The sequence below is a fragment of the Mauremys mutica genome, chromosome 2 (assembly GCF_020497125.1).
Source record: "Mauremys mutica isolate MM-2020 ecotype Southern chromosome 2, ASM2049712v1, whole genome shotgun sequence".
Classification (NCBI taxonomy): Eukaryota; Metazoa; Chordata; order Testudines; family Geoemydidae; genus Mauremys; species Mauremys mutica.
The window spans coordinates 58,945,662-58,972,650 of record NC_059073.1 but is presented as its reverse complement, the minus strand read 5'-3'; the positions used below and the strand labels follow the sequence as shown (position 1 = coordinate 58,972,650).

General features: G+C 40.4%; 1 protein-coding gene and 1 long non-coding RNA gene across 6 annotated transcripts in view; one reads left to right on the top strand and one right to left on the bottom strand.

The window, feature by feature from the left end:
• The window catches only part of STAU2 (staufen double-stranded RNA binding protein 2), a 218,373-nt gene that overhangs the window by 106,194 nt on the left and 85,190 nt on the right, over positions 1-26,989 (bottom strand). For all 5 annotated transcript variants that reach the window (XM_045004505.1, XM_045004506.1, XM_045004508.1 and 2 more), the window contains 2 exons: positions 25,890-25,950; positions 10,641-10,948 (listed from right to left, as the gene is read on the bottom strand). In XM_045004505.1, the coding sequence (XP_044860440.1) occupies positions 10,641-10,948; positions 25,890-25,950 (369 nt within the window). The remainder of the gene's footprint in view (positions 1-10,640; positions 10,949-25,889; positions 25,951-26,989) is intronic.
• Positions 1,461-6,404, top strand: LOC123363499. Its single transcript, XR_006576781.1, has 3 exons — positions 1,461-1,539; positions 5,361-5,394; positions 5,485-6,404. It is a non-coding gene; the product is annotated as an uncharacterized LOC123363499 (long non-coding RNA).

Sequence of the window (26,989 nt, the reverse complement as noted above, 5' to 3'; positions counted from 1 at the left end):
ATCAGATATTTATTAAACTAATTCTGCACTTGATCGTAGTAAAAAAGGCTTGTGCCTCATTTAGTTATATACCCTCCAAACATGTCTCTTGTTCTCAGTGGTGGCTGTGATTTTAAAGGCTCATGCATACATCCATTGTGCTCAGTCAAGTGAGAAAGGCCTAGCCATTGACCTTCCCTGTCTCGTCCTTGTAGTCACTGTGATGCTCAGTTCCATCTGAGAGGAAAGTAGGGCTTCAGCCACTGTAGTTGCATGGATCACAATGCAGCAAGATGTGCACAGTAACTTAATTTATCTTCCCTCTATTACTAGATAATATGTGCTGGGAATTAAGATGTCAGAATGGCATGCCTAAGTTTCACATGTAAAACAAGCAACAATGTTTTCAATCGTTGCCATTCGTGACTGCAAGGACAACTCTGTGCCTGAACAAGAGAGCCGGCGTTCATTTCCTACAAATCTAGTTACGGAGGGATATATTTATCTGTGAAGAAAATACTTTTATTGTACAAAGTTAAAAATTTTAAATATATCACCTACAAAACACTACAACCAACCAACCTGAAAAAAAACACACATGAATTACTCAGACATGAAACATTATAAAACACTATAGAGCAACGTAAGTCATACCTGACACAGTTCTAATACAAAAGTCTTAGCCGCCTCTGATTCACTAACACATAATTATTCAGAAAACAACTAATATATTCTTGGAGAGAAGCGCCAAATTCAATTTATATTTCAAACAGTCAAAGTAAATATGAAAATGCTGCCAAATTTGTATTAAAAAAGCCCTGTGATCTTCTGTTTTCTTCATATGTACTGGGAAAAATGAGGGGTTTGTGCCTTGCTAATGAAGTATGCAGGAAAAGGGTTTGCTTTAGAAAGTTTGTGGAGGAACAAGTGACTGATGTAACTGTTTCTAATAACTGAGGAATTAAGGCAGGTTTGGAGAAAGAAACTTATTCGTATTTTAAATAACATTTTGGCTTCAGCATCAATGGAAATATGTATTCACCTGCTCCTAATTCTCTTCTTGGTTATGAAGATTGTTCAAGTGAAGATGGAAACTTATAAGCTGTCTATGTTGTGCAAGTGAAAGCGTTTATTGGAGGTTACTATCTTGATGAGCAAGGGAGTTGATCAGTGTGAAATTGCAAGCAGAAAAACAGCTCCCAGAATTTGCTGAAAATCTGGTGATAAGCTATTATGACGGGGCAAGGCCAGATGGCTATAGTAAAGTAATGGGAGAGATATATTAGCCACAGGCTAAACAAATCCCTGTTACCAGGATAAGCATGGCAGCTGCTCCAGGTCAGTTAAGACACCTGGGGCCAATTAAGATCTTTCCAGAAGGCAGGGAGGACAGCTACATTGATTGGGACACCTGAAGCCAATCAGGGGCTGGCTGAAACTAGTTAAAAGCCTCCCAGGTAGACAGGTGGGCATGCGTGTCAGGAGCTGAAAGAGGAAGCTGTGCTATTGGAGAGACTGAGCAGTACAAACCATATCAGGCACAAGGAAGGAAGCCCTGAGGTAAGGGTGAAGTGGATCTTGAGGAAGTGGGGGCTGCTGTGGGAAAGTGGCCCAGGGAATTGTATGTGTCCGTTTCTAAAAAGTTAGCTACTGAAGCTGATACTATTAGGGTCCCTGTGCTGAAGCCTGGAGTAGAGGGCAGGCCTGGGCTCCCCCCTTTGCCCTCCCGATTAATCACTCAGATTGGAAGACAACAGATTGTGCAAGGAAGGGTAGCTTCTCCTCCCCTCCTTTGCTGGCTTATGATGAAAATGGCTCAGTAAGCTGTGACCCTTGCCTCTAGAGAGAGAGAGGCTACATGGAGGATCACAGTGAGCCTCTGAGGCTAGCAAAATCCACCAGGAAACATGGGACCCAGGGAGACAAGGACAGAGCTTTGTCACACTATCCATTCTATTGTGGAATAATTTTGGTATGCAACATTGTACATACAAAAAACCCCACCCCATTATTTTCATTCACAGAAGGCACATACATTTCACTTCTAAAAATAATGCTGTTTCTTTGTACTCCCAATTTTTAAAACGGCCAGACTTCTAATTGTGAGCTAAAATTCACTGTCTGGAAGTCTAGCCTCCTGTCTGCAATGAGGAACATGGATTTTAATGGCAGGTTTTACTCTCATTTCTTCCTCCCCTGCATTTCTTGCTACTTTTCTTGATAAAGGTTTTGGTTTGAGAGTCTAAGTTATGATATGAGGGTTAAAACTAAACCCCACTATACTAAAGACTCAGCATCACACTTTTTTATATTTCTGCTAGCTGAGACTTCAAGAATTTCTAAGTTTTGGCTTCACTCCAGTGCAAGGTTTGTATCTAACTTCCCAAGTCACATTAGGATTTACTCTAAAAGAACTTGGCAGGGAGCGGAGCCTGGCTTGTTTAGTACTGACTACAATATTTGGAGAGATCATGACAGCTTTACAACTTTTTTTTCCCCACACAAGTTTGTTGGTTATGAGAATGTAATTTTACATTTCTTCATGCAGAAAGTTACATGCAGGCATTTGGAGGAGGATTTCAGTTACCCTTTTCAAGATACCAATGAACGCAAAAATATTTTATTGAATGCACCAGTCCTGAACTAATTTGCACAGTTCCTCTCCACCTGTCCTCCCTCCTCACTGAACTGGAAACAAGAAGACTCCATTGGGTGTTTTCTGACGACAGAAACACCAAGGCATTAAATGCTTTTAAATACTGGGCTTTCTTCCTTCTGAGGGTGAGAGATAGTGGTGGGCAGGGTAGCAGAAAGGTACTGCAGACATTTGGATGCGGGGAACATAAAGACTTTGGCTTGGCACCTAGTGAAACTGCAGAGTTCATATTAGCAAACCTACACATGGTTAGAAATTAAAGATCAGTGACAAACTATCAGGAAGAGATGAAGGCTGATAGGTGCTAGGCAGCTTGGGATAATGACTCTGTCAAGTGATTCTATCGGATTTAAGTTATCAGGGAAGAGATGGGACTTTTATGAGATAATGGAAGCATGTGGTTAAGACTTTAGAGGTAGTTTTTGGATTAAGGGCTGTTATTAATATTGTTGTTGTTGTGTTAGCCCTGCGGAGCATGGTGTTTAAACATGCAGGAAGATGCATCCCCCTGCTCCAAACGGCCAGACTCTAACACCCTTATTCATGATGAGCAATATCTTATTCATTCTATAAATAGTTCCACTGAAACCAATGGGACTATTAGAGTAATGTGCTAATAAATATCACTGAGGCAAGAGTATCAAAAGCTGATCCAAAGAGCTTACAATCTAAGGCTCTGATACCACAAGGTGGATATTTGTACCTGCCCATCAACAGTAAGTTCCAGAATCGCAGCCAAATTCAAGACAAGATGTATCAAGAAAATGTAGCACAAAGGAGGGAGGCATGGAAGGAGTATATGTGGCGGGGAAACCATAATAAGAATACAAGTCTCTAATGACCTCTTCCAAGCCAAAGCTCAGAACCAGTACTCCAGCCTCATCCTCCTTGACATGTCAGCTGCCTTAGTCAGTCAACCATGCTCTTCTTGAAATCTTGCACTCTCCTGGTTCTCTTCCTCATTGCTCCTTCAACATGTCCTTCAGAGGATCCTCCTCATCCAATTTTCTGTGGGGGTTCCACAGCTCTATCCTCTCCTGCTACAACTTATCTCTGAGCAATCTCATCCAAAAACACAAATTCAATTACCCTCGCACAGATTTACCTCTTTACTCCAGTCCTGTCTCCTTCTGTTCAAAATAAAATCTCTGCCTGTCTTCCTCACATATCCTAGTGGATGTTTAGCCATCAGCTCAAGCTTAACCAGCTAAAAGAGAGCTCCTAATCTTCCTCCCCAAGCTCTTCCCACTGCTTTAACCATGTCACCCCTCCTGAATCCCTCCCTTTGAGACCACCTTCTCTACTGCATCAAACATAAGCTGCTTCTCTTCACTTTCAAGACCTTTCACGGCCTATCCCCACTCTACCAATCATGTCTCATTCATTATCAAGACGTTGACTCATCTGTCCTGCCCATAATGCCAGCCTTCATCACCCACTTGTTAAACAAGCTCCCTCATTAGCCACCTTCTAAACCCTCCTCAAACACTCTTTTGCTGTAATGCCTACAAAACACTTGACAACAACGTGTCTGGTGTGCTGAAACCACAGTCTACCATGCTGACCAACACTGTCTTATTGTTTCCTTGTACTCCCCGGTCAGTCTGTCTGCATCCATCTGTTGTCTCTTGTCTTATACTTAGATTGTAAGCTCTTTGTGGTTCCTGATCCTTGACTGGAGCTCATAGGCACTATGGTAATACAAAAAATAAAAATCACAACAACATATGGTTACATAGACTTACTATGGGGATACCTCATTGGTATCAAAGAAGTTTATTTTATATATATATATATATATATATATAAAAAATAAAGAAAATAAAAACATCAGCAACCTCCACTGGCCCTCTGCCACTGTTCATCATTAATATTAATGTCTGACATGTTTGAGGAACACTTAGTATGAATTTGAATCAGTGGCTCACAGCATCTCTGTGATAAAGTGGTGTTCTCAGTTAGGCCCTAATCCCACAACTGATAGCAGTCAGGTGGACTGCTGTGTTTGTACAGGTCTCCACAGATTTCAATGGGGCTCCTTGCAGGCACAGCAGTCTACCCACATGATGTTGTAGGATTGGAGCCTTAAATATTTTTTTGCCCCTGGTATGGATGAAATACAATGTGCTTTAACAGCCTTCTTTCAAAACTTATCTAGATTGGGTCACTTTAGATAGCCTTGAAAAGGTTTTTTAAAAATAATTTTATCCTAATTATGGCTTGACCGCTCTGGAAGCAAGACCTCTTTCAAAATAGATTTTTGAAAGCTGTTTGCTAACAGTCTTCCAATGCATTTTACATTAATGATGCCAGGAAGCCTGGGTTTTATAATTTCCACAACCTCCTTTCCTTTATGTATTGTTTATGCTTTTCCACTCAAACTGGCTAAGAGACTTTTGTATTGTTCCAGTACTGGAACATTTGCAAAGAGTCTAGTTTCCAGGCCAATAATAGCTACAAATGTTTCTGCAGTTGAAGGATTGGAGTTGAGAACAGTATCATTTGGTTTTATGTTCTAGATTTGGTTCCATTCTACATGATCAGCATCAGCCAGACTTTCCTCAAGAAATAATTCTTTAGGACTTCTCCCCTTTCCATGGAAACTTTGAATATATGTGCTATTATAATAATTAACAACTAAAGCTACAGTGAAAGTTACATCCAGGTTTCTGTTATAACCTCTCATTTTCATATGTTCTCAACTTTTCCCAATCACTTTTTTCAGGCTGAAACTTTGCAAGCTTGTCTCAGCTGAAAGGGTAAGATTTTTTTTAAAAGGAAACTGAGGAAAATCTACCAATTTTTTTTTTTTAATCATTCTCTGAGAAGGGAAACATTTTTTTTTTCAGTTTACCACCCTCCCCAACCAAATGACCATTGGATCACAACAACTAAAAAATGGCTAAAATTCAAATTTCTTCAAACTTGGTGTTTGGTTAGACCTCCTTGAAGAAATGTCTCTCACCCTTCACTTCATTCTGCTTCTTGAGTGCTTTGGACAGGCTGCTGGAGGAAGCAGCATTGGAGAAGCATGTTATGGTGGGGTAAGGAGGACAGAAAACAGCTGTGGCAAGAGTGGTAAGTGTCTTCCTTCCTTCCAGCACGTTGGAGGAAGAATGAGATGTCTCCTTTTACACAGCAGCAAGGCGGAAGAAAGGCTTTTCCCAACAGATGGGTGCAAGTAAGAAAGAGTAAAGCCTTCCTGCTCCTAGCAGCTAGGAAAGAGGAATGGAAATATAGGCAAGAGAGTGATGAAGCTCCCATGCCCTCTCTTCCAGAAGCTGCAGATGGAAGCGATGGGAACTCTCTATTTGTAAGCCAAGGTGATATGCAGAGGTGCGGCATGCATTCTGTAAGCTACCCGGAATAAACATTAACAGGAAATGCCCTATGATCTCCTGCCTAGAAGCCAGGCGGCCTTCTTCTGAATGTGCTGCCCCTGAGCCCTGTTTGATGGGCTCCCTCATCTTCTAACCCAGTTGACATTACTGCTCTGTCCACTCTTCCTATGCAGCAAGAACATCCTGTTCGGAATGAGATAACACACTGAATTTCCTCAGCATGCTACCATACTTCAGTTCAGCAGCATAAGAACCATTCTGTTAATTTTTGCTCTTACAGCTGTTTGAATTTGGGTAATTGGAGGATGCTCAGTAATTTTCTTGGTCGTTTTTATCCCTAATCTAACGAGCACACACAGTATGCAACTGCATGTCTGAAAGCTAACCCAGAGAACTTTGTTGTTCAGTGTTCAAATGTTTGGTAAATATCTCACTAAAGCCTACTTCCTATTTACCACTGCTACATTTTTGTGATATTATGAGTTTAAGGATAACTTCAAAATGTAGTAGTAGTGGCCAGATCCTTCCCCCATCGACTCCACCTGTGCCTCTCGTGGAGTTGGAGTACAGGAGTTGACGGGAGAGTGCTCGGGGATTGATTTATCGCATCTAGACTAGACTCAATAAATTGACTCCTGCTGGATTGATCGCTGCCTGCCAATCGGCAGGTAGTGTAGACATACCCTTAGGTGCTTTTGAAGATTTTATCCATGGTCCCCATTCCAAGGATCTTACAATTAGAGACCAATCTGAACTTCTAATCCAAACCATACATTTCAATCAGATCCAATTCCTAGGTCCAGACAAGACTGGATTGATAGCCATATCCAAATCGCCACAAAGTTTGGACTATTAGGATATATTTCTTGATTGCAGTCAGTTCTGGTTGGGCCTCTCTCTGCTTACACCTCAAGGCCATGATCCTTACACTAGTGCTGAACTTTGTGCACCAAGAGTAGTACTATTGACTTCAGAGAGTCCAATGGGACTTCTCATGGGCATGAAGTTAGTCATAAGTGTAAGTCTTTGCAGGACTTGCACCTAAATCAGACACAGACAAATACTTGACACACAAAATGCTACATTTTAGTGAGGTAAGGATCACTTGAAAAATGCCCAGCAATGCAATTTTTAAGTAAATAGTGTATAAAATGGAAGTTAATAAACAAACAGAAGTGGGAAAATAGTTATACTGTGCAAGCACTGCAATCAGTGACAAATTCAAACAGAAGCTCCTATTAGAGAGCCCTGATAGTGAAAAGATGAATGTATTTAAGGCCCTGATCCTGAGATCACTGCATGCAGGTGCACTACTGAAGCGAATGGGGTTCCACACAGTTGCATCATTGTGTCCACACTCAGCGATTGCAGGATGGGGCCAAAAATTATGGTACCTTGAGGAAACCTCCCACTGGATTAATTGGTGGACTCCAACTAACTCCAATGAGTGTTTTGCATTAGTAAGAACTACAGGGTTAGACCATTAATGTGTAAACTGTTTCTGTAGAGACTTCAATTTCAACAAACTCTTTGAAATAATTTACTACACTTAAACTGTCAGCAAATATGTTTTAACTTCTCTATTCCAGTTACAAAGCAGGAAATAAAAAGACAGTTATTTAAAAATAACTATTTTAACCAAAGCTTAATTTTCCTTTAAGCAATCACTCAGCAATCGTCTGCAAAATAATTAACTTGTAGATCATTTGCATACATATTTTATAAAATAAGTATTAAGAATGCTTTATTCAGACTTTGTAAAGGCTTATTTGTGAAGTATTTGGCTTAATTAAGAATGGTAATTTGAACTCTGCCATTCTTGGAAAGTATCCATGGATAGCAGCTCTCTCACCATAATACAGATGCTATCTACCATTTACAAATTTCTTTGAAATAAGAAGTCAAGAAAATTTAATACACTTTTTAAAGCGCTTTTCCACGTATTGGTCCCGATAGCTTTTAGCTTTAACTATTAATAGTTTGTAACACACCATGACTGATGTCATATACAATTGGTTCAGAAGAATTTAAATTAAATAACCACATAACAAAAGGTTCCCTCTTCAGCTAAAGAAGTTGAAAGAAATATAAAAAATCAATAAGCAAATATTTTTGTTTACATTTACAATAATAAAACTTCAGACACGTATTTATTTTTTAAAAAAAAATACATTATAACAAAACAAAATGTATTTGTTGATCATGAAAGACAAAACTGCTGTTATTCTGTGGACCAGAACACACATACATGCTAACAGTTCAAAAATCATTTCAAGGCATTCAGGAAACATGAAACAAGCTACCTGTTTGTGAATGTACTATTTTTCTACTTGGTAAATATGCCTGAGAAAGTTAACCTGTAAAGAAATAGTCTTTTAAACTCTTAAACACAAAGAGCTTTCTACAGTGAAATGGTGAAGAGACCTGTGATATGCACCTGACAGGCCACTAAGCCATTTCCCACAGAGATTCTGTTCACTGCTCCACCTCAGTTCAGTGATCCAGCAGTGGCACAGAGTTTCACATCAATACCAAATTCATTCAACCAAGGCATTAAAAAAGCATGGTGATATGATGTAAAATCACCAGTTTTATATACAGAGGGTCTGTGGAAATCAAATAGATTTTCTACCAAAGTTAGTGTATTGTTGTGCAGTATTATGGATAAGTAAAAAGTAAGGATAAAGCAGGGATTATATGTCTGGCTCAAGTTAAGACCCTTTTTAAAAACTACAATTTCAACACAATCATCTAGAATCAAAGAATAAAAAATCAGGACAAACACAAATAATTATTTTACAGTAGCCACATACTACAGTTAAGTAGGAATCAAGATATAGCTTGGGAAAATAGTACCATAAATTGTGCTTTGGGTATATGAAAATAAAATACTACTAGCAGACACAAGCAGTCTGACAAGATGTGAAAGGAAGCAGTGAAAACATCAAGGATTGAATTTCCTTTCATCAGGATTTGTCTGCTCCTACTGTATGCAGATGACAAATGGAACTCAGAGAAATACAAGATATTTAACTCTTATTAGTAATTTAACTCTACTGTACTGGGGTTTAGATTTTTGCCTTTTCTTGTATTAAAAGAAATAAACTAATCAATCTAAAGCTATATACTGAGGATTGTTCAGAATTGGAGTGCGTGTTTTCTTCGTTAAGAACAATGGGCCCATTCCAGTTGGTGCAAATCGATGTAGCTCTGTTGAAGTCAATGGATCTATGCCAATTTATGGAACACAGTGCCTGACACTATGCCTCCAATTTTAGCGGTCCTGTTGAATCATTACAAGCAACTGCATACTTTGTAAATTACATGGGTGTGAAAAAAACCAATCATGGGCATACAAAAATTCTAATAGAAACCTTTAATTTTCATAATTTAGTTAAGCAGATAATACATGATCATACTACATGAGCTAAATCATATGAAACAAAGTTATCAAACAAAACAAATTTGTAAGTCTGAGGAGAAAAAAACCACGACAGTAAAATGATGGAATTTTAGCAGACAGCCAGTCCTACCCTCCAATGTTGAAACACATTAAAATATACTATTGCACATATGTATGTATTTTTCCAAGTGTGATCACAAGGCAGCTTCCTTCTCCCTCTTTGTAGCACTGCACAAATGGCTAGGTGCATTACGGAGGTTTTTTACTGGCCTATGAAGTATAAGGTATTGCCCACTGCTGGAGACAGGTTATAAGACTTGATGGACTAGTTAACTGATCCAGTATGGTAAATCCTATGTTATTCTTTCACTAGTACTGGCCATGGCATCAAGAGCACTCTATGCTGCTCTGACACCAGACATGCTGTTAAGTTACACCTTCCAATCAGTACTTCATTCTTCAGTCTACTTGTAGCATGTGCAGAGAGGAAAGCAAAACACCAATTATAAGGAGTACCATAAGGGCCCCCATCCAGCAATGCCTTTAAACAAGTGCTTAACTTTATGTATGTGAGTAGTCTCACTGATATCAATGACATTATTCACATCTTAACATTAAGCACAAGCTTAAGTGCTTTGCTGGACCAGGTCCTAAGAGAAGAGCCAGTATCAGAACAGAAGGAGTGCACTGAGAGGAGGAGATGCACAAAGTAGTGCAAGGGAAGTGGAAAGCATCTTTTAAGTTTATAATTGTTTAAGGAGGACAAATGGGGAGAAAGATGGGCTAAGGTTATATCTATACTGCAATCACGGGTTGTGACTGCAGCTCAAGCAGACATTCCTTAGCTAGCTAGCTTGGGTCCTGGAAAAGTGAAAACCTAGCAGCGCACACTTTGGTGCAGGCTGTGCAAGCCCACCTGGAACCCTGGGTAATTACTCACACGGCTGGCCTGCACTGAAACACATGCTGCCACAGCTTCACTGCTCCAGTATGTGAGCTAGCTAGGTTAAAGCTGGCTTGGGTAGGTCTCCTTGAGTTGTAATCATAGCTACAACCCCATACTTGTACTGCAGACATACACAGAGGAGGAGAATGTATATTGTGTAAGGGGGAATCTCCTGGATCAGGAAACTTTCTTAGAGCCCCTGCTAATTTTACAAGATAAATGGCATGCGTGGTCATACTCTAGAGGGCAAGAGGGAAATCCTAGATGGCAATGCTATGATTCTGGCTGAAGAGCTTCATTTTCCTCCTCCCATACCTGAAAGCCTTGAATCCTTGCCAAATACTCCAGCTGTTTTGAAGGCTGCACTGCAGAACAGGGGGAAGCAGGAGATATTCCTTTTAGACCTATGGCTTCTGCAGTCGGGGATGTTCCATTCATAAGGAGTTCCCTGGCAATTGTAGCTGTACTATTAGTAGTAGCAGATATGCTGAAGAAAGAGCTAGAAGTCTGGCTCATTTCTTTGGATGACAAATAGCTTCCAGTAGTGCCAGGGGCTGCTTTGTTGCGGCTTGCTTCCATCTCTTGATAAACATCAGGTGAGAGATGGAGAATTCCCTTTGGTGCTGAAAATGAAAGCAAAGACCATTCTCATTACACTTGCAGTGAGTTAAAGATGGACAACTATACCATTGTCAGTTTAGATGCTTCCCACCTGAAAACAAACTGTATACTTATAATCAATGGGTCTTTTGCAGTAGTAACTGTAAGTCAGAATGTATAGTCTACCTGATTATAACCAAAACTAGTTTTAAATGGACGTTAAAGGGAAGGATACTTTTTTTTAAAAAAAAGGTCCTAAATGTGGCCTCTAAAACTGTGCTTGAAATTCAGCATTAACAGACCATCTGGCATGCACAAATGAGGTACTTAGATGTCAGAACTAACAAGACATAGCCACACCTCAGAAAATGGTAACACAATCTTTATTTTGTTGTAATCCTCTTCCTTCCTACATCCCTACCTCATTGTCTGTTGTCATCATTTTCTGTGCTAACGTGCCTTATTTAGGCCGCATACCCTTCAGTGAAGGAAACTGTCCTTTTTTTAAGCATTATGGACACCTGTGACACAATATATATTGTAAATAATATCTTTGTGACTTGCACTTGAGAAGATGTATTCTTTGCTCAGTGTGAATGTATATCACCCACTTACACCATAGGAATTATGCTATGTATTAGAGACCCAAAGAATTTATTCATGTGCAATTATGGAAAATCCTTCAATATTGCTAATGACGTGTAGTTAAGGATAATTGCTCTTGATAACAACACTTCAGAATTTTAAATAATCTTTTTAGACAATGAAGTCCCAATCCTGCATACATATGTGCACCTGAATAACTTGACACACTTGAGGAAATCAACTGAGATTCTCATGTGTGCAAGACTGCTCAGGATCAGGGCTTAAGTGAGGCAGTCTTAGTGTACAGTCAAGCTATGTTTTGAAAAATAAATGATATCCATTTTGCAGATAGTTTAAAAGGTAATGATGAACATAAAAATGTTTTATTAAATTACAACAAGCATATGGGAGCCTTCTGTTGGTAGCAGTCAGACTGCCTAAAATATGACATTTGTGACACCTGGCAGTAGGGAGTCCATTTTACAGTGGTAAGCCAGTTCGGCAACTAGTTTAGCAATCAGAAGAAAAATGCTATGGTTCAATGTTTATAGATTATTTTTTATTTGCAATGCATCTGAATGTCATTTTAAGATTGCAGGACAGTCTTAAAGAAGAATTGAAACTGTAGGTTTCCCTAATCTCAGTGGCACAAATGCTATCTTTTAAATAAGATGTCTGCTTCCCGGAGTAGATTCGAAATACACCTCTACCCTGATATAACGCTGTCCTTGGGAGCCAAAAACACCTTACCGTGTTATAGGTGAAACCGCATTATATCAAACTTGCTTTGATCCGCCGGAGTGCGCAGCCCTGCCCCCCCGGAGCACTGCTTTACCACGTTATATCCAAATTCGTGTTATATCGGGTTGCGTTATATTGGGGCAGAGGTGTACAAGCTATAATTAAAATCCTTACATTCAAATAAATGGTGAACATGCTTCCTTGTTGAAGTTTCAGACTGCTATCTGAGCAAACTGGTTATAGGTGTGTCTTGTAGTTGCTTTACTCAGTTTGACTTTTAACTCATTATAAAAGTCATATGGTTAGACCACAATCTAATATTGCTGATTAAAGGCATGAAAAGGTTTCATGAAGTATTTGGTTATATTGTTAAAATGCAAATAGTTTAGTGACTGCAGTGATTAATTTCACAACAGGAGATGTAATGTGTGGTTCAACGGTCTGACCTTGCAAACCATATTCACATAAGTATACAGACTCACACAAGCCCCACTAACAGAACTACTTGCATGAGTAAAATTAGGACTGGCCCCCAAATTCTGGCTTCCTCCCCATTGAGCCACTACAAGAGCAAGTGCGGAGCCACAGCAGCCAAGCTACAATTCCTCAAACCCGACTGCCTGTGCAGGGCAAACACAGACAAGAAAGTTCAAGTGGCCTGCTGACAGGGAACCCTACAGTGCTCCATAAAGTTGCTTCAGATCAGAGCAATTCAGGCTCTAACAGGTGCACAGTGGGAGTGGGTACATGAATGGAAAGAGCAAGACACATTCCTTATCCAGCTGATTACTACATCCTGTCTCCTTGCCTAAAGCTTAGAGAGCCTTATGGCTCCAGGCCTCCAACTGACTTTGCATGGACAGATCTCCAGGGAAGTCAGTGGACCTCTGCACAGGCACAAGGGTGTGCACCTGTGTCAACCTCTTGCAGGACTGGAGGCCCAGATCAATATGTTGCATGACTTCTGAATGGCTATCCTATGGAAGTGTTGGAGAGGGGCAGGAAGAGGTTCCATGCACCATCTTCCTCCCCGGACAGATCCATGCAGGACAATCTAGAATACAACCCTATAAGTATAAAACACCATATGCATATGTATAAAGCAGTGTTATGTACAGTATTTTAATAATATACCCTTCATCTGAGACTCCGCCACCTTCAGATAAATCTCATCTCACCTCACATTGTTTAAATTGCTTTGTAAAATGGATACTGGGTTTAAATGGTTTAAGCAGACATAGCACATCTCCCAGTTTACTGTCAGGTAAAACTGGGCTACATAAACCAAGAAACAATCATCACAAAATAGAGTGGCAAGTACTCTGCACCTCCTAAATCTGACAAATTGTAAATCCAATTTCACTAAATGCATTTGAGAAATAATGGTGATTAATTCAATAATATAAGTGAAAGAACACACTGGTACAGAAATACTATTATGAAAAAGAATCTATTTTGGAAAAAACAGCACAATGCTAACTTTTTTACAAAATATTTTAAACTAAATCAAGTACTGCAGATGTCTATTCCATTGATGTAATATTACTTAAAACAAACATTTCACATGCTTTCTCAGCCTTTTCAATGTTTTTACATGATCCACCCAAATATCTAACTGCTGTCTGGAACAATAGTTTGGAATTTTTCCAGACTACCAAACTTTCTAAATGTTAAAATAACTAATATATGGCATATGATGAATAAAAAGATATTCAGCATGATATATCAAATGCTCTTATAAACCACCTACATTGTCATAAAGGAGATGGTAAATTAAAAACAGTAATAGTACTTTTCACTTATATAACACCTTCCAGCTGAGGATCTCAAAGTGCTTTATAAGTAATAATTAATTAAGTCATATGAAACACCTAAGAGGTAGATATTATTGCCATCACTGACTATTTTAAAAAACCAAATGATGTAGTATTTTGGACATTATATTAATATACTTGAAAACTGTTGGGATTTTAACTTTAGAATTTACGTTTAATGAGACTAATCAAAACTTGCTTTTAAACAGCTGCTGATGAAGCACGGAAAACTTTAAAAAAAATCTCTTTTGGAACATCTGTGCTAAGAAATATAGTTTCTTAAGTTTTATTGCCTATTTTTAAAATAATACTAAGGATCTTTCTATAAAATTCTTCTGTGCCTGCTGCTTATTCCTAATCTGAATGTATAACTTTCTGTCTGAATATCACAATTTAGTTGCTGTGGAAATTATATTACAGGATGACCATTATGATATCAAGTGAGGAATGAACTATAGAAGCATAAGAACTCTTCAGAAACAAATCCCAGAAATTGCTTTCATACGTATACTTTTGTTAATAAAATTTGGGAGACTAGACATACAAACAAATGAGATATCTATTGACGTATCTCTAGATAGGAGTTGTCCACCCAGCATGAGTGGATCTTTGCTCACTTAAAGTTCTTATAATCTTATTATTCCTCTGCAAAATCTAGATTTTTATGTGACTATCAAGAAAAAATCATAAATTCAATACAAATCTCATATTACAGAATCATATGTAACTGTAAATCATAAAGGTTATAGCAAAGATGCAGAGTAATATATGACAATTAATAGGAGTCTCAGGAACTATATTTCACCATATATATCAACAGTGGTGCACCTTCTGCTGCATATAACCTGGAGGTGCATTCATGAAAGACCTATAAATAATTTCCATGCACAAGCATATTATTTACACCCGTGGGCAATCATGTAAGGAAAATATGCAGACTAGCTATGCAGTATAATCACTAACACTTGAAAAACAATTTTAATCCCTTCTTTAATGGTAATTGTTAGCAGTTGCTTAAAATTGTAATCTCTAAAAAGACTTCTAACCCTACAATCAAATACAGGTGTGTATGAACTTTTTGTCTACATCTGCCAATCACATACTAGAAAACTGTAAAGTGGTATGGAGGAATACTATATAAATGGCTAGATTAAGGCAATGTAGGGGCCTGGGTAACATTTCTACCTGGGTAGTCCCCAGTCTTACCTCTGTGCTGTGCTCCCATCCCTGCCTGCAGTAGCAGTGGCAGAGCCACCAGTGCAAGAGGCATCTTTGCTTTTACCCACCATTCCTCTTCGGACAGGTTGGGGACTCCCTCTTCCCTGGCCCATCCCACTTTGTCTTCGCACTGTGTGGGATTCCCTCCCAGAGGAGAATTCAGCCTTCACCCATCAGAGCAAAGGATTCTGTGTGTGAGGGCCCTTGCCAACCTCACTTCCCAGAGCCATCGTGACAACAAGCCTCCCACAGACATAGCCGCTGCTGCAGTGGTACTGACAGGGCCCCCTGGCAGCCAGTTCCTGAGCTAACAATGCAATAAAATGAATAGGGCACTTAACCATCTTAAAGCCATCACAGGGCTGTCTGCAGATTCAGGAAAATGTCCTCTTCATCAGTTACAGTGGGACATGCTATCAAGCTTTTCTTCACAACCACGAGGTCTAGGAACATATTATTTTTGAACATGAAACCTGATGTCATGTGACTTCCAGGAGATAGTCCCATGTATAGAGAACTGTCTCTCAGTCCAGCTCTGAACAAACCAGACCTAATTCTTTCTCCCCTCTCGTTCAGTACTGTCAGAATATTCCTTTTCCCCCAAAGTTTTCAGTCTTTTCTTGTTTCAGTGACTCGGAGTCATAGCTTTTCCCTGAACAAGGGGCAGAGCACTGTTCTACTGCACCTGAAGCACACTGGAAAGCAGATTGTGACTCGGAGACTCAATTTGTCTCCTGGTCTCCCCTCTGTGCTGAGGAGAAAGCTACAATAGTTGGTGTGTTGGGAAGGGCCAAGGCTTCGCCCACTTCCTCCCTCACCCCCAGAACACTTCAGTGGAACATGCCTTGCTCCCTGTACTACAATCTGTACAGCCAGTAGAAGTGTGTGCCTTACTCCTGTGGGCTGCCATGCCTACAGGGCCATGATTTAGCCCTACATGCAATCTGCTTACTTTATAAAATAAACTGATCATTTGAAATTAACAATCTTCTTTCAGCCAAAGATAGGTTATGTGAGGTATGATCAGTACTTGGGAACTCAATAAAATCAGCCAGCAATAACCACTAAACAGTTTATTTTTAAGACCAAGATTCTGCCACACTTACTCATGCTGAGGAATACCTTATTTCTTGATTAGTCCCACTAAAATCAACAGGACTAACTGCAAAGTAAGGTATTTTGCAACGTGAGTGAGGGTATCAGAATCTGGCACTAAATTACTTCACCATGAAGCAATTCACTGTAGACCAGATCCTGTAAGGTGTTGATCACTGCAGATTCACAGGAATTTCCACAGGAGCTGCAGCTGCTCAACGTCTCTTAGCATCTGGCCCATCATAAATCCAATTTCACCGAAAAGCCTTGGAGAAATTCTTAAAATAAGGGTGGCTATTTTAGTAACAAAAATGAGTAATTTAAGTATTTCCATAAAAATGGTAAAAGCCTGACAATTTCTATATTAGAAATAGCTTTTAAGTGTACTTTAGAAAACATTAGTAAAACAATGGAATAGGTAAACACTATGGCCATTATGTACTCAGCAATAGTCTACATATCACCTTGGACTTCAGAAGCAGAAATACTGGCCTAGACACCAGAATTATTTACCTAATGCATCTGTCTGAGGCAGTTCACAGGCAACCAATCACTAATATACAGGCACCAAAAATAATACTTTGTACTTACATAGTGCCATCCATTAAAAGATCTTAGTTATGTGAGGTTAAACAAAGTGATGTAATGTGGCGCCCGCCCCTATTAAAAAACCAGCTTGTTTAACCTCACAACAACCATGTTAAAAGATAAGTATATTATTTGCTTCTTTACGACTGAATAAGACAAGAAAAAAAATTGTTTTGGTTTGTTGTTGGTTGTTTTTTTGTTTGTTTTTTACATTATTAACATCAGGTCTGGAGTTCCCTGATTTTGCTGGAAGATTCTCTGCACAACTGGAGAACTACTAGAATTATGACACCACAAGAGACGAGGCTGAAACCTGAGCAGTGGAGAAGGGGATAATTTTTAGTCAGACGTTTTAAAATTCTGTTTATGTTGTTTTTGTTTTTATTATTTAACTCAAACTCTTGACGCACACTTGAGAGAAAAGCTCTTTGTGAAAGTTTCAACACCTTCCCCTCTGCATTTGGGGAATGAGAACTCATGAAAAACAAGTCTTGGTATTTTTAATATAAAGAGCAAACAGAAAATAAAACAAAGGGAATTTCTACAGAATATCTGATTAAATGCTCTAGTGGACATGGATTCAGGACACATCGCATTTTCTGAGGCAATGACTTGTGCATTTGAGGGTCTGCATAGTAGTTCAGTGTACCAATAAAACTTAAGAATGATCAAGGCTAGCGTATGAGTTTTGAAGGGAGATAACATAAGGCAGAGGACAGGAAAGAGCTGTTATTAACAAAAGTAGATGGGTCAACAAATCAGGGAGTGATACCAAATCAGGATAGAGAGCTGACAGTTCGGATGCTTGGAAGAGCAATAAGACAGTGATTTCTGAGGGGTGAAGCAATGGGTCAGTGCTTCAGTGTAACCAAAGAGTGGCCTGCATAGGCAAGATCATTCATTACCAGAGTAGAAAAGAGGAGAGTGGGAGTTGTGATGATGAAATAAAGGGCATGACCTACATGTGAGAGAGAAGAAAGAATAAGTCTAGCAGATGAGGATGGAGAGATAGTTGGAGTTAAGATAAAAGCTCAGTAAAGTTATGAGTGAGGATGAAATCTGAGGAGAAATCAGTGAGGGAGAGGAAGTTCTGGGGGTGAGATGTCTGAAGTAAGGAAAGAGCTTGGAGGAGAGAATGGAGAACTTGAATAAAGCCTTGGTTAAGATACCAATACTGCCTCAGCAAAAATGATCCAATTTCTCAAGGAGATGATTATGTTGGGCTGATGATGAGATAGCTTCGCCAGATGTGAAGAGGACTAAGAGGACCAGATCTCGGTCGAGATGTTGAGAGCAACACAATTACAAGGTCACTTGTGGCCACTCTTAACCACAAATGCATACAGAGCTCTCTGTTGGAAGTGCTCTCTTATAGCTGAACTAATCCTTTAGATACACCAACCGTGCACAAATGTATTTTCCAAGGGTATGAAGTCGATTGACCTTTAAACTCCCATTCTGCAACTACTGAGGAAAAAATGATATGGTCCTCCTCCCCTGCTTTCTCCATAACCCTCTTGGGTCCCATTTGCTGAATAACATCAGTTTTTCTTAAATGTTCTTCCATCTCCTGTTTGAAATTGTTAGCACTTACTGTTCAGGCTGAATGATTATTTTACCCAGACTGCTAAATGCAGTTAGATCTCTCTAACAACACAAATCTCATAAGTAACTAACACCACCACCAACCGTGACGCCAGATTCCCAAAATCCAATCCCTGGATGAGACCGTATCAGAACAGAATTACATGAATAGCTCCTGCTTCCCAATCTGATTTTCCTGGAGACTTCAGTGAGCAAGGGAAGATAGTATCCTAGCTCTCTTCCATAGGCTATCAAGGGAGCCTCTTGTCTCAAAATTACTGTGACTTCTGTACGCACCAAATTGTCACCTGAGCACTTGATGGCATACCAAACTACTGCAAGAGACTCCAGTTCCTGTCTACAGGCTCAGCTGGTGGGACTGACACCTTGGAGTGTTCAGTAATGTTATAATGCTCATCTGGCAGCACCTGTGCTACAAAAGCAGTTGGAGAGTCCTTGTTCTTTGAGCTGTGCCACCTCAAATGCTTTCTGCAGTGTAATCAACTCATCTTATTGTATCTTTGACTCAGAATGACCATGGAATAGTAGTGTAGAATCTGAGGTAAATGTATAGTTAGAAGAGTTATTAAATTATCAATCCACCACCTGGCAGAGTAGATTGATATAAGATCTATTCCTTACTTAACCAAAAGTCCAAGAAACAGCAATAATTAATTAATACAAAAATATCATCCACTGTAAATTATGCACTTGAGGCACACAGAAAACGATACAGAATATTGAAAATAAAAATATAATGCTTCCAGATCTGAATTTAACAAATCTGAAATAGAAAATAGATACTTTATCCAATAAACTGTGAATGGACTTTGGTTATCATCATCCATGGAAATGTACAGGTGTTAAATTAGCCACAAACATTCCCTAACATTCCCTGGATGGGGAATTACAAGAAAGACAATGAAAATACTGCTATACAGTACACCTCTACCCCGCTATAACACGACCCGATATAACATGGGTTCACGTATAGAGTGGTATTAGCAGGGCTCCGGCGGCGCTTTAAAGGGTCCAGGGCGCTGGCTGCTGCGGGGAGCTCTGGGCCCTTTAAATCCCAATAGAGCCCTGCCGTCCCTACCCCGGGGCTGTGGAAGCGGGGCTCCACCGGCGATTTAAAGGGCCTGGGGCTTCCCGCAGTGGCTGGAGCCTGGAGCTCTTTAAATCACCGCCGGAGCCCTGCCGCCCCTACCCCGATATAACGAACGGGGTTTCAGCTATAACGCGCTAGGGATTTTTGGGCTCCCCCGACCGCGTTATAGCGGGGTAGCGCTGTATATGGTGTTTCTTCTTTGAGGCCAAGATCTATAAGCACACAAAATTTCATGAAAATCAGTCTTAATTTATTGTGCTATGTTTTTACAAAAAATGTAAAGATGAAGTAAAAGAACAAATACTTTCCCTATAATTTAGTTATACATTTTCTATCAATAGGGATTATTTCTATGTGATATTATTGATTATGTGTAAGCAAAAACACAAAAGATACTTAATAATCTGAAGGCAATTGCCAAAGTTCCCAATCCTATTCTGTGCAATATAAACGGAAATAGTACTGTTCCTTTTAACCTTGGATTTAAGACACTACCCTGACTCACTCACTCTATTTTTCTCTTGGCTTATTTTTTACTTAGAAGAATTGCATTAGATCAAATATCTTTGTTCCTTTGGAGTTCATCTGCTCCTGCTGCTTGTTCACCACCTGAAATCATAATCATCTGTTTGTGACATCACAATTAGTTACTGAGAAGATGATTACTCTGTCACAAACAGATGATTATGATTTCAGATGGTGAATAAACAGCAGGAGCAGATGTACTTCTAAGGAACAAAGTTCGCGATTTCATGCAAGAGTCCTTAGTAATAAAAGATTAAGGACGAAAAACAACAGTAAATATTTTACACATAGGTGGAACTGTTTATAAACATAATGTTTTCCATGAGGTAGTTGTGGTTCTTCAATTTTCATTTGGACAACACCCATGAACTGGAGAAGAGACTTCTGTTTAACCTCTTTGAAAAAGTGGAACACCTTTCCTAGGGAAAAATGGTTTGTACCTTTTTTTGCTTCTTTATGATGTATAAAGAATGCCTGATAGTGCTATCAGTTAGGAGGAAGTAGAATTGAGAAGTTTGCCACAAAGATGGTTGTTGGAGTATTTAATAGCTGGGAAGAGGGGAAGGGGTAACTGGTCAGCTTCTGGGTACTAGTCCTGGGGGATGCAGAAGGTGCAGTAAGTGGGTATGTTATAGGAAATAGAGCAGAGGGTATTTTCCAGTGACAACCCACACAAGATATAGTTGGAAAGCAACAGAATCTGTTGTTCTCTTGTAAACAATTTACTATTGTTTCTTTAACAAAACAGATAACTTCACTTTGCTATTCTAGTTTTAGTCTATATGGTTTCAGAAGAAAACACTGCACATCGAGCAGACAAAGAAAGAGAAGGAACACTAGCATGCAAAAGGAAGCTAAAACATAATCCACCAAAGACTCTGCATTTTTGCCAACTAGGGCCCAAGCTTAGCTGGAAGAGTAGCTGCTCACCTGTTAGAGAATTGCTATGAAGCTGAATGAGGGCAGCAAGGAGGTACACAAACACCTCAGGGCCCACTTTAGACTTACAGTTCCCAGAAAGGTTAGTTTTTATGCTATCTGTGTCACATGACAGTGATGTAGAGTTCCATTTTCCTGCAATGTTTTGATGTTGTGTGATGCTTTAACTTCATTACATAAATACAACTGGGGGCCACCCTGCCCAATATACTGGTGTTCTCTCTATCCTCACTCCATTAAAATGAGGATTTGGGAATGAGGAAAATGCTCCCCTTGTTCTCTTTAACCCATCCTATATTAAAACTATTATTTTACCACCACCATATATTAAAAAAAAATAATGGTGCTGATATTGCAAAAGAGAGATTATGTACTAGTTACTGTTCTTCAAGAATCGCCTCTGTACATTCACACTCGTAGGGAGATGGCATTGAGCTGTGGAACTGTCAATGGCACATGCCATTGACTTAAAAAGCTGAGTCTGTTGGGGGGAGTGAACTTGCAGCAGTGGCCTCATCACCTACTCTACATAAAGGGAGTACACCTCTCCAACTACCTCAGCTCCTTCTCCCTAACTGCAAAGTCCTGATTTTATACAGAATTCCAAGGTAAAGGGGAAGGTGTGTAATGGGAATAGACAAAGGCCCTCAAAGCTCAAAGAAGACTGTTCTTTAAAATTCGCCTCTGTGCAACACGACAGTGGTTGGAAATGGGTTCTTACTGACATCTCTCCCCAGATGGTACAAATAACCATTGAAATGGCTTGGTCTTTTCCAGGTAAAAACAGAATTCCTTGCTTCTAGTGTATACAAATCAGTTTCCCTTGGGTAGGAATAGTGCTCTAAGGAAGAACACAGGAAGGGAATATATTGAGATAGGTGGAAATCTGAGACCATCTTAGTCATGAAGCTGGGATGGGGCCTCATGGTGACCTATGGCCCTTATGGTATAAGATGGAGTATAGTATAAGATGGAGGGGCCATCAAAGCACTATGCTCATTCACCTTCGTAGCAGATGCAATTGCTCTCAAGAAGGATGTTTTGATTGCTAGATAGTTAAGAGAGGCTTGAGCAAGAAGCTCATAAAGGGGGGTCCATCAGCTTCAGTAGGACAAGATTGAGGTCCCACAAAGTAGGGAGCGTCCTAAGGGAGGAAAAACACATTTACCATGCTCTTAGGGTATGTTTACACTGCAGCTGGGACAAAAACTCTCAGCCAGGCTAGCTTCACTCAAGCTAGTGTGCTAAAAATAGCAGTGTGGATGCTGTGGCTCTAGCCATGCAAGCTCAGACTCAGGAGATTAGGTGGGCTTGAGAGTCAAATTGCTGTCCAAGCCACAACATCCACACCACTTTTTTGAGTGTGCTAGCTCAGGTGGAGCTAGTGCGAGGTGGTCTACCCCAGCTGGGAGGCTCACTCCTAGCTGCAGCATAGACACACCCTTACAGAATCTGGAGACTGTAGTGTTAGAAGATGGGTTTGTCCTTAACATAAATCTGATGAGCAGATACTTCTGCCATATGGATTTTAGAGAGGCTATAGCTAAGCCTTGAAACTTAAAGAAGGTACTCTGACACTGCAGGGCCCCAGCTCAAGATGGGGGAAATCCTTTACTAGTGAAGTATAGTATACCATATATAGTAAACCATTTCCATGTTGGTTTATAGCATTTCAGGATGGAGTCTTTACTGGATGACAAGAAAAAGGCTTGAACCCTCTGAAAGCAGAAAAATAAGTCAGCAGGTTATCCTCCATGCTGCAAGGTGGAATGCCCTCTTGGCTGCAATGCAGAATCCTTTCTTGCTGTTGAGACAGGAGGACTGGAGATAGAGGCAGCATATATAATGGTTTTCTGGCCAGCTGCAGAAGATCTGGATACCAGTGCTTTAATGAGCGGGAGACACCAAGATGATGACCGCTGGTGGTGAGGAGGATGATGATGACTAATATTTCAGGTTTTTTCAAAAGGCATGGTGTGAGCAATGCAAATATTATGCATTCTGTATTCTCTCTCTCCTTTACTGACTGCAATGTGTGCATTGTTTGATTGGTTACAAAAGTAATTATTGTAGAAAGAGCACTATGTAATCCCTGTTGTGCACCATGGGGTCCCCCTTCTATTGCTAAGCTCTCTAATGTAGTCGATCTAGGGGGCTGAACTGTTATAGATTAAAGTAGGTGTAAACCCTCACCTTGGAGTAAGTAATTGTTTCAAAAAACCTAAAACTATAGACCAGGCTAAACATGCACAGTCAAAGTTTTCTTGTCTCCACAGATACAGGCTAGGAATTCTGAAGTAGGGTCAAAGGGATGTCTAGTCTGCAGGTCATGAAGGTGAGTTCTGTTCACTCTCTGTGATGGTGGAAGGGGGTGCTTGAGGGATGTACTCCTTTATATAGACTAGGACAATAATGTCACCCTTGTAGGAGATCTCTTGTGCACCACCCCCAATGAACACTGCTTTTTGAGGTAGTTCCACTGTTCAATGCGAGGGGCACCAGATCCCCACAAGTGGGAATGCAGAAGCTCTTGTAGAACAAATATTAAAATAATTATTCAAGTTCTCCTATGCAGCCAGATTTGAAACATCCCTTTATTTCCCTACTTAACTTAAACGAGACTCTGTCTTTCTCTCTGTGTCTCTATGCATGTCTAGTGTGCTCATCTGTGCAGTATCTCAACAGAACGCAAGGCCCCATGGGTCTAGAACCCGGGCCTTTACCGCTACCAGTCAACTGACATCTCCAGGCTGCCACCCAGCAGCGGCTGTAACCAACTGTGCTCCACTTCCCATGACCCACTGTGGACACAGACCTCGGGTTTAAATATGCCGGTGGGAGAGCTCTCTTGCACCAGCATAGAGCAGCAACACAGGAGACCTTACAGCGGTGCATCTGCAGTGGTACAGCTGTGCCACTGTAAGGTCTGTAATGTAGACATAGCTTAACATGGGGTAAGATCCTAGTGAAGACAAGGCAGTCTGTAGTTTTCACATGTGCTAACAAGGTGGTCTGCCCCTTTAATAGCCAGGAGCCTGGGGGCAGTCAGCCCTGTTCAACAATCAGACCCAGCTGGGCTGGAAGCAAGTGATTATACAAGCCAACAAGTAGCTCAGTTGAGGAGGAGCTGCAGGTGGGAGATGGGCTCCTGTAGTAGGCCCTGAAGCAGCAGTATTGAAGGGAAGAGTGAGTCCTCCATTCAGCACTGAGAGAGACAAGAGGAAAAGCCGCTGGGTGTTGTGGCTGATCGTGGGCAAAGGAAGTGCTTTTTGTTTTGATGTTTTGCCTAAGTTTTATGTTGGACAATAAAACTGTGTCCTGAAAGAGACTTGGGCATGGCAGAGTGTCTTTCCTGGGATGTAGCCTGCAGGCTACACAGGTAAACGCTGGAAGCAACCTAGAGTTTACTTCAATCTGCTATTGTGAAAATTACAACTACTATGGCCTTGTCTACACTACCAAGTTTTGTTGCCAAAAACTGCCTTTTGGTGACAAAACAGGAAGAGCGTACATGTTACAATGTGACTTTTGTCATGAAAAAATGCCCAGTCTTGGTGACAAAAACACTTCCACCCCTATGAGAGACTTTTGTCTTTTCCTCTCTCTTTATCATCAACAAAGAGCCAGTGTAGATACTGCTGATTGTTTTGTCGACAGAACTGGCTTACGCCAGTATCCCACAATGCCTGCCCTGAGGCATGTGTCCCTCCCCTTTCAAAGCCCCGGGAAGTATCTGTGTGCTGCTCCGTTTGGGGAATAAAGAAAGAGCAAATCATTGGAATGCTCCTGTTCTGCCCTGCACTAGGAACACAGCAGCAGGCAGACTGATGTTGGGGGGGGGCGAAGGAAGACTGCTGTACTGCTTTGCCATTCCTTAGCATAGAGAGTTCACAGAGCTACTCATGATGCTGCTCTCGGCAGCTGATGGGGCTGTGGGAGAACTCGCACAGCGATCAGCTCTTTCTTCCCACAACAATGCACTGTGGGATACATACCCATGGTGCATTGCTCACCCTGTTGATGATGGTGTCCCCAATATGGACATGATCTGTCGAGAGAGGGAGCAAGTGTGAACACCCTTTGGCGATTTTTGTTTTGTCGACTTTTGGGTGTTGACATAAGTTTTATCAACAAAACATGGTAGTGTAGACAAGCCCTTTGTCTTCACTAGGGTTCTATGTCGTGTTAATTACCATGTATGAGCTAACCTGAGTTCAGAAAAAACTTTTTCTCTTATGAAGACAATGCCTAACTGGCTCTATAATTAATGCATTTCAAAATAAGCATGAAAATCCACTCCGTTTTTAAACAAAGAATATGCCATTTTGCTCTTGCTATAGTATAGCACAGGGGTTCTCAAACTGGGAGCTGGGACCCCTCAGGGGGTCGCAAAATTATTATATGGGGGGTCAGACGCTGGCAATTTCCACCCCAAACCCCGCTTTGCCTTCAGCATTTATAATGGTGTTAAATATATTAAAAAAGTGTTTTTAATTTACAAGGGGAGGTCACCTTCAGAGACTTGCTATGTGAAAGGGGTCACCAGTAAAAAAGTTTGAGAACCACTGGTATAGAACACTACCAGGTCTATACTCGTAAGGCAGATACACCACAGAAAACTTTTCAGACAATTTCTGATAAAAAAGACTAACTAAAATGTCCATAATGACTAGATAAATCATTTTAGTTGTTTCAAATAATCAAATACCTAATGGGAAGGTGCCTAAAAGTTAAATCTGAATGAATATAAGTAGTAATACTCACTGTTACTCGTTGGCTCAGGAAACCCAACATTTTGGCCATTCCAGCCTTTGTTTTCCCCTGGCTGGCACAGTTTAAAAAAAGGAAAGAAAGAAAAAAGAAATAAGTCCAGCACAAATATATTTTTACAGAAAGTATTAAAAAGTTTTGTGAAGAAACATTTCCATTTTAAAAGAGTAGCTGTTTGAATTGACCAAAGCTAAACACACACATGGAGAGGTCCTTGACAAACCTGCCCACACAGCTTTGCTTGAGCACCTTCATTTTCATTTGAAACAGGTTCTTCCAGTACTAAACCTCCCCATGAATAAACATTACCAGCTTCAGGCCAAAAGATCAACAATAAAGATGTGAGCACCATTTCACCAGGGACTGGGCTCGGATTAGCAAACATGTTTAACTTTTGATTATTCATTGTTGTTGTAGCGAGGGTCCCAGGATATTAGAGAGAGAGAGAGAGAAGGGACCATTCACAGTGAGGTGGCCATTAACACTCCTGTAGTCATAGGAAAAAAAGGAGGGTTAGTGGGTTACAGACTGCTGTAATAAGCCATAAATCCAGTGTCTTTATTAAGACCATGATTTTTTGTGTCTAGCCCAGTTAAGAATTTAAGCTCCCAAACTCCTCTTTTCCAAGTGTTCTGGAGGTTTCCTTTGAGAATGAGGACTCATAGATCAGATATAGAGTGAAAAGTGTTCACCCACAGGTGATCTGGTGTGTTTGTCTTTTATCGTTTTCCTGGGTGAGTTCATCTACAAATGTAGTGAGATTGTCTGGTTTCACCCACATGGTTGTTACTGGGGCATTTAGGGCACTGGATGAGGTACACCCCCTGTTGTGATAGGTATGTGCTGTGGTGGGTATTGATCGCTGTAGCAGTGGAGATATGTCTCTAAGTTTTGCATCTGTTATTCTGGTGGGGTCTGGTGCCACTCTGAGTTGGCGTGTCCTGGTCTGCGGGGAGCTTGCTTCTGACGATGAGTTTAGAGAGGTTGGGAGGTTGTTTGAAGGCCAGAAGCGGGAGTGCAGGAAAGATTTTATTCAGGATGGGATTATCATCAAGTATGGGTTGTAGTTGTTTGATGATACCCGATATAGTTTC